We start from the raw sequence: 13,493 nt of genomic DNA, 5'->3' as shown, positions 1-13,493 counted from the left end.
GAGCCCTATGGTTGTCTTTGGTAGAATACAGGAGGGGTTTACCATTGCCATCTCCCACGCAGTATGAGATGATGCCTTTCAGCATCTTCCTATATCACTGCTGGCGATATAGTCCCATAGTCTATAGGAAACATACCAGTGGGGATTCGAACCGGCAACCTCTGGCTTGCTAGTCAAGTCATTTCCCCGCTGCGTCATAAATATGGATACAGCCTGTATTTAACCTCTATTTTTTTAAGGGGCCTAAATTCAGAGACATCTTCTATTTAGATAAATACAGTAGATGAACATATGAAGCTGCCTCATACAGAGTCAGGCCATTGGTCCCCATAGCCTAGTACTGTCTACTCTGACTGGCAGTGCTCTTTCGAGGTGACAATACAAGGACTGAAAGGCAACATGCTACTGGGGACGTGCTATCGCCCTCCGGATCAAAAAGCTGAAAGTGACTGGGAGTTGCAGGAGGAAATCAGGGCAGCATCAAGGAGAGGAAGGGCAGTAATAATGGGTGACTTCAATTACCCACACATAGACTGGTAAATTCACAGTCTATGTAATGACAGAGAGGTCAAATTTCTAGATACACTGAATGACTGTGCCCTAGAACAGCTGGTCTTGGAACCAACCAGAGAGAAGGCGACCTTGGACTTAATCCTGAGTGGTACCCAGTGTGTGATGTCATCTGGTGTGTGATGTCAGTGTCATCGACCCTTTAGGGAACAGTGACCATAGTGAGATCAAATTCAGCATGCATGTGGGGAGAGAATCACCAAGGGAGTCTAACAAGGATATTTTGAATTTCAGAAGAGGAAACTTCTCCAAAATGAGGAGTATGGTGAAAAGAAAGCTGAAAGAGAAAATCAGGAGAGTCATTTCGCTCCAAAATGCATGGAGTTTACTCAAAACCTTAATACTAGAAGCCCAGTTAGATTGCATACCCAAGAAGAGGAAAGGTACCACTAAGTCCAGGAAGATGTCAGCATGGCTAACAGGTAATGTTAAGGAAGCCATAAAAGGGAAGAAGACTTCCTTCCGAAACTGGAAGGCCTACCCAAATGAAGAAAACAAAAAGGAACAAACTATGGCAAAAGAAATGTAAGGTGACAATAAGGGAGGAGAAAAGAGAAGTTGAGGAACATTTAGCTAAAAGTATCAAGAAGAATAACAAAAACTTCTTTAAATACATCAGAAGCAGAAAACCTGCCAGGGAGGCATTTGGACCATTAGACAATGGGGGAGTGAAAGGGATTATTAAGGAGAATATGGAGGTTGCAGAGAAGTTAAATGAGTTATTTGCATCTGTCTTCATGGAAGAGGTTACTGAGCACATACCTGTTCTTGAACCAGACTTCTGGGGGATGGAGGCTAAAGAACTAAGTCAGATAGAAGTGACAAGAGTTGATGTTCTAAACAGTGGTGGCAGCCAATCGGCCGGAGGAGGCAGAGGCGGGCTGGGCCGGCCAGCAGGAACAGGAGGCAGCGACGGGCTGGCCTGGCCGCCAGGAGGAGGTGGCGAGCCAGCCGGCAGGAGAAGAAGGCAGCAGTGGGCCAGCCTGGCCCAGGAGCCAGGAGAATGAGGAGGTGGTAACAGGGTGGGCAAACCTGGCCCAGCCACCGGGAGGAGGCAGGAGGAGGTGGTGGGCTGGCTTTCCGGCCAGCCTACAAGCCAAAAACTACGGGGGGGGGGGGGAGGAAGCGGGCTGGCCCAGCCGGCCAGCCAGAAAGCATGGTGGGGGAGAAGCTGGCGGGGGTGTGTGTGCGGCTGGACGGCCAGAAAGCCAGGCATGCTGGTGTGAGCGGGAGGACAGCGGCAGTGGGTGGGCCAGCTGGAGGTGCAGATGCTCTGTGCCTGGCCCAGCTAGTATAACTTATTCCTACAATCAGGCTCTGTACCAGAGGACTGTAAAGTAGCAAATGTAACACCAATCTTCAAAAAGGGATCCAGGGGCGATCCGGGAAATTAAAGGCCAGTTAGCTTAATATCTGTTCCAGGAAAATTGATAGAAAGCATTCTCAAGGATAAAATTGTAAAGCACCTAGAAGAACAGGCTCTGCTGAGAGTGAACCAGCATGGCTTCTGCAAAGGTAAATCTTGCCTGACCAACCTTTTGGAGTTCTTTGAGAGTGTCAAGAAGTGTGCGGATCAAGGTGATCCAGTTGACATAGTATACCTGGGCTTCCAAAAAGCTTTCAACAAAGTTCCTCATCAAAGACTCTTGAGGAAACCTAGCAGTCATGGGATAAGGGGACACGTACACTTGATGTACTGTGTACAATTCTGGTCACCACATCTAAAGAAAGACATTGTAGAACTGGAAAAAGTGCAGAAGATGACAACCAAGATGATCAGGGGCCTAGAGCAACTTCCCTATCAGGCAAGGCTACAACATCTGTGGCTTTTTATTTAGAAAAAGACAACCGCAGAGAGACACAATAGAGGTCTGTAAAATCATGCATGGTGTGGAGAAAGTGGACAGAGAGAAAATTTTCTGTCTCACACATAACACTAGAAACACAGGTCATCCCATGAAATTGATTGCCAGGAAATTTAGGACCAACCAAGGTGCATTAGAGGACAAGCAAGATGATCAGGGGCCTATAGCACCCTCCTTATGAAGCAAGGCTACAACACCTGGAGCTCTTTAGTTTAGAAAAATGATGACTGATGGGAGACATGATAGAGGTCTCTAAAATCTTGCATGGTGTGGAGAACATTGACAGAGATCCATTTTTCTCCCTCTCGCATAACACTAGAACCAGGGGGTCATCCCATGAAACTGATTGCCGAGAAATTTAGGAGCTACAAAAGTATCCACCCCAGCACAGTACCCTTCCCGTGACTGTTGCTGGTGTCTACCTTATGTTTCTTTTTAGATTGTGAGCCCTTTGGGGACAGGGAGCCATCTTATTTATTTATTATTTCTCTGTGTAAACTGCCCTGAGCCATTTTTGGAAGGGCAGATAGATAGAAATCAATCAAATAAATAAATAAATACTTTTTCACACAAGGCATAATTAACCTATGGAATTCTCTGCCACAAGATGTGGCGACAGCCAACAGCCTGAGTGGATTTAAGAAGGGTTTAGATAAATTCATGGAGGACAGGTCTATCAATGGCTCCTATGGCTATAGAGTCTTCCAGGCTCAGAGTCAGGATACCTCTGATTACCAGTTGTAAGGGAGCAACAGCAGGAGAGAGAGCATGCCCTCAGCTCTTGTCTGTGGGCTTCCCAGAGACATCTGGTGGGCTACTGTGTAAAGCAGGATGCTGGACTTGATGGGCCTTGGGCCTGATCCAGTAGGGCAGTTCTTACATTCTTATCCTTTGCAAGCAGAAGGTCCCAGGTTCAATCCCTGACATCTCCTGGTAAAGACACCTGCCTGAAAACCTGGAGAACTGCTGACAGTCAATGCTGACAATCTCAAGGTCCCAGGTTCAATCTTATTTATTTATTATTTCTCTATGTAAACCGTTTTGGACACTTTTGTTTAAAAGTGGTATATAAATATCTGTTGTTAAGCTAGATGGACCAATGATTTGATTCAATGGAAGGCAGCTTCCTATGTTCCTAGTAGCGTTTGTGGACTTGTGACAACAGAAGTGGGAAATGAAAGACGCTGAAGTTAGTGGGGAGCTATAACTAGTTCAGAAGCCACAGTAGCCTTTGTTAGGCTGAACGGCAATATCAGAAAGCAGTGAGCAAGCTTTTGAGTTCATCAGAACTCTTCTTCAGACTAGTTAAGCAAAAACAACAAAACAAAGTGGGGAAGGAAGATGAGGTGGTGGGTTTAACAGGAAAGCCCGGTCTACACATTGCTACTGTCTAAATGGGGGAAGGTGTTTTGCAAATAGATAGGAGCACTGAATTTTAGAGTTGGAAGGGTTTTTCTGAGATCTTCCAGTCAAACTCCCACAGAGCTCTGCCCAGCCCCTGAGACCACGTAGAGGGGCTCTCCAGCATGTCCTGCCACCTTCTTAAGCACAACTGCTGGTGACGTGCAGGTGAGTCTTCTCAGTAGTGGCCCGGTTCTCTGGAATTCCCTGCCCCTTGATCTTAAGCTTGCCCCCTCCCTGTCCAATTTAAAATGCAAGTTGAAGACTTTGTTTCAGGAGGTCTTCCTGAGCCCTGTGGATTCCTCTGTGATTGCCCAGTTTTAATGACTGCCTTCTCCTGCCTTTCTATGATTGTAGAGGTTGTGTTTTATTGTGTTTTTTAATGAATTTTGTTTCAAACCACCATGAATTCATGTATGAAGAATGATGGCATAAAAAGTATCTTTTAATTAATAATTAATCAGGAGTGTCCCTGGAAATAGCAGACACTCGCCCTTTGAAAATGTGTGTGTTTCTGGATCCATTTCAAGGTGCTGGTTATTACCTTTAAAGCCCTTAACAGCCCTGGATATATGAAGGGCCCTGGATATCCTTGGCCTGCCCCCAAGGATTTCTGCCCGCCCACAAGGTCATCAGAGGGGGCTCTGCTCCATGCGCCAAGATTGATGGAGACTCGACTGTCGTGCATGTGGGACAGGGCCTTTCTCTGTTGTTGACCCCAGGCTCTGGAATGCTCTCCAGAGGGTGTCCGTTCTCTGGCATATGCAGCTGCTTTTAAAAAAACAACTGAAAATGCTTTTAGTTGTTCAGGCTTTTAACCCTAAGGGGTTGCCAGTCCCTCCTTTCAGGCTGCTGTTTAGTTTTTATGGCTGTTACTTTTGGTGTTTTTGTGGTTTTAATTGCTTTTAATATTTTAATGGGATTTTATGGAATTTTGTTGTATTTTTGTAAACCGCCTTGGGATAATTTTATGAAAGGCGGTATAGAAATCTAACAGCCAACCAACCAATCAATAAAATCTGAGCCAAACAATTATTCGGATCTGCCTCCAGCACTAATCAGTCCTCATAGGTTCCTTGTAAGGCAGAGAGCAGGAACCATGTGCTTGCCCTTATATTAACAGAGGCAGAGTTTGATTTCGGGAGTTGCATTAGGGGAAGAGTCAACAGAGGCCCATCTGGCTAGAGTCACATGCAATGAGCTGCATTTATCTCAGCTGCCCACTTGATCACTGTCTCTGGGAAGATCTGTGTGGCAGGAGCCGGCCCCTGACATCAGGGAGGGAGGGAGACAAGGAGGCCCCTCCATTAAGCCCCTTCTTGTGAGGACTGACTTATCGAGGCAGTCCCCACACATACTGTAACAAAGCACGAAATAACCACCTCTCTTTCCCCAGTTTATCTTTGCTTCCCTTTCCTCCATTTATTACCTTGGTGCCAATTTTAGATGGAGAGTCCCCTTCTTGTAAGATTGTGAGCCCCGTGGGGCAGAGACCTGCTTTCTCATTAAGTGCCACGTATGCAAATGGTGCTAGATAAATATTGATTAATTATTACTATTTCTATGATGCAGTGGTCAGAAGTGCTTTATATCAGCTTCAGTTGTTATGCCAGCTGCATCCATGTCTTGAGATAAATGACCTCAGAGCAGTAGTGCATATGCTGGTGACCTCCAGACCTGACTACTGCAATGCACTCTACGTGGGGCTGCCTTTGTACATAGTCTGGAAACTGCAACTGGTGCAAAATATGGCAGCCAGGCTGGTCTCCAGGTCATCTTGAAGAGACCATATTACTCCTAGATTAAAAAACTACACTGGCTACCAGTAAGTTTCTGGGCAAAACACAAAGGGCTGATTATAACCTAACTACCCTAGACAGCTGAGGCCCAGGGTATTTAAGAGAATGCCTTCTTCACTATGAGCCCAGCTGCCCGCTGAGATCATCCCGGAGAGGTCCATCTGCAATTATCACCAGCTCACCTGGTGGCTACTCAGGAACAAGCCTTCTCTGTTGCCACCTGAGGCTTTGGAATGCCAATATAAGAGCCTCCCCATCTCTGACAACTTCTAAACATCTCACTGCCTAGAATTGTATATATCCGGTGGTGTAGAAATATGATGTCCTTCTCCCAAAACTGTATAGACCTTTAAAATCATGGCTAGGGTTTTCTACTGCTCCATATTTATCTAGTATCACCTTCTCCAAGTGTTGCTGGGCCTTTTCTAGAGCCCGTTTTAATGCACTGCCATCTGTATTACTTTATGGTAGATTCCATCATTGGCCGATAGAAGGACGAATTTGCCCTTGTAGCTCTAATGAAATTGAGACGGTTGCTCATATCCTGCTTCACTGTGAATTGTATAAAGAGGTTAGGAAACGCTTAATTGTACCCTTACTATCACGACGTTTTGGTTGCTGTCGAAGCAGTATTCCTAATGATCTGTTAGTGAATTTTCTTCTTGAAGATAAGGATGCTGATATTTCTTACCCAGTGGCAAAGTTTTGCTACATTGCTAGCAGAATTCGAAGTATATTGATATAGGGTGAGTCTTGTTGGATTATTTGAATGCATCTTGTGATTTGTTCTTGCTATGTATTTATTTGTCTTGCTGGTCAATGGACCAAATAAAGATGATTGAATAAGATGTCACCTTAAGTGGCACAACAGGGAAATGCTTGGCTAACAAGCAGAAGGTTGCCAGTTAAAATCCCCGCTGGTACTATATCGGGCAGCAGCGAACTAAGAAGATGCTGAAAGGCATCATCTCATACTGCACGGGAGGAGGCAATGGTAAACCCCTCCTGTATTCTACCAAAGAAAACCACAGGACTCTGTGGGTACCAGGAGTTGAAATCGACTCAACGGCACACTTTAACTTTTTAGAAATATGATAGATAAATAAATCGACTCTCAAGACACATGTATTCACCCAAGCTTTTTAAGCTGAATTGTGGTTTTAAACTGCTTTTCATGTTTTAATTTCTATTTTCATTTGGCTTCTGTTTGTCGTAAGCCACCCAGAGACGTGAGTTTGGGGCACTATAGAAAAATGCTAAATAAATAAATATTGCCATCATCACTGCACTGGCATGAAGGAACCGAGTTGCGTCTCCTTGGCCTCGGTCTCCCACCGAGCTACGGCCAGGGGTATAGTGGAGGGGGCATGCACAGGGACGGAGTGCCTCTGGCTGCTGGGGCGGGCAGGACCATGGAGGCTCTCATGGAGAGCACCTCCTGAGCTTCTGAACCAGCAACTATCTCACTGGCTACGGCCCCATGTAGGAACGACTGCCTCCCATTGTAGGTAGAAGCTCTAGCTGGCCAGTTTCCCATGCAGTCATGCTGTACATTTTACATGCTTGATCCTCCATAAATTGGTCCCAAGAGAAAAAGGAAATATGGAAGAGAAAGAGACAGACAAAGGCTATCTTCTCTGAGAGTCTGGGTAGCTTCTTGTATGCGTTTCTCAAAACGACACGTAATTATTTTGTTAGCATCCATACAAAGGTTTCTTTATCCGGGCTTTTTCTTCCCTAACATAGACGTCCAACTGCCGTTTCACATACCACACTCCCACTGCAATTAACGGAATAAGAAAGGGTCAGTGTATGGTTCCCTACAGCCCTGGGGGCGCCTCAGGGTTTCCTGGCATCGATTTCCAGAATTCTTCTTTTAATAAAGTTGGGTCTGACAGAAACAAGGTAAAGCTGAGAGAGGAGCCCTATTCAGACATTACGTACAACGAATGTGCAGTGTACACAGCTACAGATTTATACACAGCTACAGTTATTCACACATTATATCGAATAGGGGTACAGCAGTACACTTCCTATCTCTACTGTGTATTTGAAGGGTCTGCACCCAGGTTCACTTTTAAAATGAACACAGGGACAGTCCTTCACACAAACACATGTACTGTGGGTACAGACATTTGTACACGCGTACAGCATATTGTCTGAATAGGGCTCTGGGGGCTTGCTGAAGGGGATGGGGCTGCAGTTCAGTGACAGAGCATCTGCTTTGCATGCAGAAAGCCACAGTTTCAATTCCTGACATCTTCAGGTAGGAAGACTCCTGCCTGAAACCTTGGAGAGCTGCTGCCAGCCAGTGTGCACAATACTGAGCTAGATGGACCAATGGTCAGACTCAGTATATGGCACCTTCCCTATGTTCCTCTGTTGAGAGCCACTGCTGGCATTCATGGCTGAGTCAAGATTTGAACCAGGGACTTTTAACCACGATCTTACATCATAGGATAGCAAGAAAACCCCATTCACACAACCAGTTTTTGTAGACTGAACATACAAGGTGTGGAATGGGACTGAAGCAACAAGCCCCACCCCTAATTTGTGCACAGGCTTTGATCTAGGGCTATCTACATGTTACAATGCACACATATGTGTGCATTCCGGCACATGCATTTGTTTTTAAAAGCCACATGGGGCTCGGCAACTCCAAAATGGAGAGTCCAGATCATGTGAACTGCTGTACACAGATTGTGCACACATGGAACACAACCTGTGAACAGGAGCTCTTAAAAGGTCCTATGCATGTACCGGTGGTTGGAAATGCCAAAGCAGCTCCTGAGAAAGCAGACAAACCCGTTTGTACACATGCATGTTTGTACATGTGCGTACACTGTCTGTTCAAACAAGAGGACTGAAGAGCTTAGATCAGGGCTTGCCACCGGGGTCCTGATTCCTCCTCCGCACACATGTTGAGCCTAGGCAGCTTGGTTGTATGAACAGGTCTCAAGAAGAGACGTTCACTCCACACATTCATGTATTTGTTGAGAGCATACCTCATACCAAGTCAGACCATTGGTCCATCTAGCTTAACACTGCCGACACGGACTGGCAGTGACTGTTCAGGATTCCAGACTCTCGGCTGCATCCGGAGATGCAGCCAGGGACTGAACTTGGGACCTGCTGCATGCAAGCAGATGTTCTTGTGGAAGCTGGTCTTGTGGTAGCAAGCATGGCTTGTCCCCTTAGCTAAGCAGGGTCAGCCCTGGTTGCATTTGAATGGGAGACCACATGCGAGCACTGGAAGATATTCCCCTTAGGGGATGGAGTCGCTCTGGGAAGAGCAGCTAGGTTCCAAGTTCCCTCCCTGGCAGCATCTCCAAGATCGGGCTGAGAGAGATTCCTGCCTGCCACCTTGGAGAAGCTGCTGCCAGTCTGTGAAAACAGTACTAAGCTAGTTAGACCAATGGTCTGACTCGGTAGAAGGCAGTTTCCTCTCTTCCTACCACTGAGCTAAAGCACCATCCCCAAATCTTGTGATTTGACAACAAGCAGATTTAGGCTAGCCATTAGGAATTATTTCCTAACCATAAGAGAAACTCAACCCCTGCGAACTGGGCAAAGAGATACCTTTTAACGTGGTGATTCTCTTTATTTAGCAGGGGGAGAGTAACTGGCCCTATCCACCCCCAGCACAGTACTTCCAGTGACTGCTGCTGGTGTCTATCTTACGTTTCTCTTTTGTTTGTTATTTCTCAGTGTAACCTGCCCTGAGGCATTTTTGGAAGGGCGGTATAGAAATTGAAATAATAATAATAATCACAACAACAATGGCTGCCTTGTGCAGTGGGAGGCTCTCCTTCACAAGAAGTTTTCATACAGAGTGAAAATATTACAAGATACAAAGAATAGATACCAATGCACTTTTATCTCAGACACAAGGAGCATATGCACAGGAGAGCATCAAAATCCCACTCACTAACATCAGTATTCCAAAACTAACTCCAAATGTTGTCATTCACCCTCCAGGCAAAGCAAATGAAGGCTGATAATGGTCAGCAGTCATTTGCTTTGCCTGGAGGGTGAATTACAACAAATCCCTGAAGGTGAATTACAATAAGAGGCCATCCATAAGGGATGCTGTCGCAGACTCCAGTACTGAGCAGCGGGGTGGGAACCACAGTTCTGGACCGGGGTAGGCAACATGTGACTCTCCCAATGTGGCTGAACTACAATTCCCATCATCCCCAGCTATAATAAATTATGACTGGGGGTGATGGGAGCTGCAGTTCAGTAACATCTGGCTAACAACAGGTTTCCGGGCAAAATATAAAGTCTTGGTTACACTCAAAGTTTTGGTTAATCCCGCTAACAGGGATTCTGAGATATTGTTCACTACAGCTCCCAGCATCCCCAGCTGCAATGGCCCTTGGCTGGGGATTATGGGAGTTGTAGTCAACAACATCTGGGAAGGCTTTTAAGGAAGGATTTTTAATGCTTCTTTTGTTTTTGCTGTTATATCTGGTAGGTTCTTTAGCTTTGTATAATTTTCAGTTTTTAGCTTTTAAAATAACCTTTAATTTGAACTTAATAATGATAGTGGTTTTTAATCTGACAACTTTTTGTTTAATTTAGTTAATTTTATTACTTTTATGGTATCTTAGTCTATCTGTTTTGTTTTTTAAATCATATCCCACTCTGCCTCCAAGAAGCCCAGAGCGGTGTACTACATACTTAAGTTTCTCCTCACAACAACCCTGTTAAGTAGGTTAGGAGTTGTAGTCAACATCTGGGCATCCCTGTTAGAAAGAACACTGCTCAGAACCTCGGAAGGAGAGACAGCTGGAAGTTAACTCAGACTCTAAGATGGTAAAGTGCAAATGACTGTTTCAAACTACATGTTTCTTGGGGAGGATCTCTACAGGAGTAACACTTACAACATTCCCCTGCTATCAAGGACAACAGCGATTATAAGAGAGGACTACTGGCATTAAATGGCGGCAGCGAATACAAGAAGTAAACACAAGATATTCATTTAGATGGCTTTTTAAGAGAGTGACACACATTCGTAGATCTCTCAATGGCTGCCAATCATGGTCACTAAATGGAACCTCCATGTTCAAGTGCGGTGGATCTTGAGGACCAGATGTTGGAGCAGACAGCTAGGGATGGCCATCTGCAGGCATAACCTTGCCTTGGGAGTTTCTCCAAAGTGCCCAGCTGGCAACATCTGGAAACACAATGCTGGGCTGGATGGAGTACAGTCTGGGTCCAGCTAAGCAATTCTTAGGAGCAACTACCCAAGGTCTGATCATCAAACGTGACACACAGACAACATGAAGAGGCTATACAGTATGCATGCACACATGCCTACACTCACTCATACACGTCTTCATTGTTATGCTGATCAAGTGAAGCTATTCTCACAAGCAGCCTAACCTGGGCTAGGCTGCTAGCGTGGAGTGCCAGGATCCGTGTGGAACCCGGCACTCTCGCCTAGCCGAAGCCCAGCTCTTAGCCGAGGTTAAGAGAGAAACCACTCCCTTAATCCGCAGCTCGGGGAGACACAGAGATGGGCGGCTAGAGCACCTGCCTGCCGGGGTGGGGAGGTGACCCGTCAATGCACCACACTCATGGCAGCGTGCAGTGTGGGATATTCAGAGGCTGGGACACATCATCCAGGCTTCCAGAACCCCACACTGTGGGGCACTTCTGCATTTCAGTGATCATATTGGGGGGGAGGTGAGTTGGGGCAGCCTTCCCCCCCCCCCACCACACACACACACACCAGGTTGTGTGAATGGCCCCAGCATTTTTTTAAAAGTGCGTGTTGGGAGCGGGGGAGGTTGGAGGTGGAATTGTGTTTCCACAGGGGTGTTAACTCCCAAGCAAAGTCTGATGCTGCTCCAGCACCCTTGGGAATCAATATCCACTGAAGTTCATCATGAACTTTGCAAACAAAAAAGTGCCACATGGCAGCTAAATCGATGTTTACAATTTAAAAAGTGGGGAGAGCAAGTGTGGTGAGGTGAAGATGCTGGGTGCAGGAGGGCAGGGTGAATCTTCAGGAGGACTAGTGCTGACCTTTGACTGATGGTGCTGGGGGCAAGGGGTAACCTTCATGAGGACTAGCTCCTTTGAGAGATGGCAGTGCTGGGGCCAGGGGCTAATCTTCATGAGGGCTACCACTGAATGAAGGTGATGCTGCTGGGGGCAGGGGCAGCTCCTGACTGCCGGGCGGGGTGGGGGTGGATGGGCAATCACCCTCCCAAACAAGCAGTCATCCCACCCACTTAGGAACTCAACAAGATTCATATGTTCAGGGTGGAAGAAAATATATTCAGGATGGAAGTGTCAATGTGGAATATGCTATGATCTAACATGTGGGGTGCAGCTCGACCACCCAGAAATGCTGGGGGGTGGCAAGGACCAACCCTCATGAGGACTAGCGCCTTGGAGTGAAGGCGGTGCTGAGGGCAGGAGCGAATCCTCTAGGGGGTCGAGGAGGTAGGAGGCCGGTGCGGAACGACCTTCTAGGCGCAATGCTGCTGCTGCCCGAGCGCCTCCTGTCCCCGGCTGCCCTTGGGCGGCTGCGGCCGCTGGAGGGGAGGAGGAGGAGGGAGCCTCACCTGAAGCCGGCGACGGCGCTGAGGTTCCTCCGCCAGGATCTGCCCTGCTGCAGCAGGACGCCTTGCACGATCTCCTTCTCGTCCGGCAGCCGGTAGACGGGGAAGACGTAGAGCCAGCAGAGGACGAAGAAGCCCAGGGCGCTGGCGCCCACCGGCAGCCGGGTGCGGGGACCTTTGCAGCAGAGGAGCCCCGCCATCCTCCGCCGCTTCCTCATGCCCCCGGCCGCCTCGCCGTCACTCATCGGGAGCCTGGAGACAGCCGCCGCCGCCGCCGCCGCCGCCTCCTCCTCCTCCTCCAGGGGCTGCCAGAGAGGAAGGCGCCCGGCCCAGGCCCCCCCATGCAAGGCTAGCCCCCTGCGCCGCCGCCGCCGCCGCCGCCGCAGCGAACTCCCGCCTCCGCGATGCTCCTGAGAACGATGCCGCGTTCTGCTGCTGCTGCTGCTGCTGCTGCTAAGGGCACCGGGGAGCAGGGTGGCGGCGGCGGGGAGGAGCGGGAGGATCGCCCGGCAAACTGCCGGGGCCCCCCATCGCTGCTCCGGCCGCCCTGCAAGGACTCAGCCGCCCCCCTCCCTCCAGGAAGAGAGGCGGCGGGGGGTCCGGGCCGCTCTGCAGCAGCTGAGCTGCTCTGCAGGAGAGCAGGCGAGAGAGACGCCGCTGCCGCCGCTGCCCTTTGCGAGCTTCTGCCCCTCTCTGCACGCGCTGCCTTGGCTCGCTCGCTCTTCCTTCCTTTGCCAGCCAAGCGCTGCGCGTCCCCTTCCTTCCCTCCCTCCCTCCCTCCCTCCTCCCCTCCCGCAGCAGCCCAAACAAAGCAATGCGTCCGAATCCTCAATCTCCCCCCCCTTCTTTCGTCTAGCGCCGCCGCCGCTGCAGCAGCAGCGCTTGGGAGGGCAAGGGGGAGCCAAGCGCCGCCAGGGGAAGCAGCGGACGCTTCCCAAACTCGGGAGCTCGGATTGCCTCTGGCCCGTAGGGTGGGCGGCCAGCAGCCCCTCAGGATGGGCCTGGGGGCTCCGGCCCGGGCCCCCGCGCCTTGCTGCTCAGCTGGTGATGGTGGAAGCAGGGCGGTCATTTTAAATGGCTTGAGAGACTGAGGGTGGGGGAGGGATATTGGGGAGTGGGCCGTCTCCCCCGCCACCCGTCGCCCCTCGTTCAATACCTCCTCCACCCCCACCCCACCCCACTACGCCGTGCAGAATAGAGAGAGAGAGCGAGCTGCAAATCTTCCGAAGGCCTCGCTCGACCTCCTGGCCGTCTTTTCTGGAGCAGCGTCCTGCCGCAGCCGG

The 13,493-nt window shown here is 48.8% G+C and overlaps 1 protein-coding gene across 1 annotated transcript in view; it reads right to left on the bottom strand.

Moving 5' to 3' along the window:
- The window catches only part of ST8SIA1 (ST8 alpha-N-acetyl-neuraminide alpha-2,8-sialyltransferase 1), a 121,985-nt gene extending 109,024 nt beyond the window's left edge, over window positions 1–12,961 (bottom strand). Inside the window, exon 1 of the mRNA XM_053255501.1 lies at window positions 12,214–12,961. Coding sequence (XP_053111476.1) covers window positions 12,214–12,455 — 242 coding nt within the window. The 5' untranslated portion in view covers window positions 12,456–12,961. The remainder of the gene's footprint in view (window positions 1–12,213) is intronic.
- Between the last annotated feature and the right edge of the window lie 532 nt (window positions 12,962–13,493).

Source organism: Hemicordylus capensis, chromosome 5 (genome assembly GCF_027244095.1).
Source record: "Hemicordylus capensis ecotype Gifberg chromosome 5, rHemCap1.1.pri, whole genome shotgun sequence".
Lineage (NCBI taxonomy): Eukaryota > Metazoa > Chordata > Lepidosauria > Squamata > Cordylidae > Hemicordylus > Hemicordylus capensis.
The sequence above is the reverse complement of the archived record's forward strand: the minus strand, read 5'-3'. Positions and strand labels throughout refer to the sequence as shown.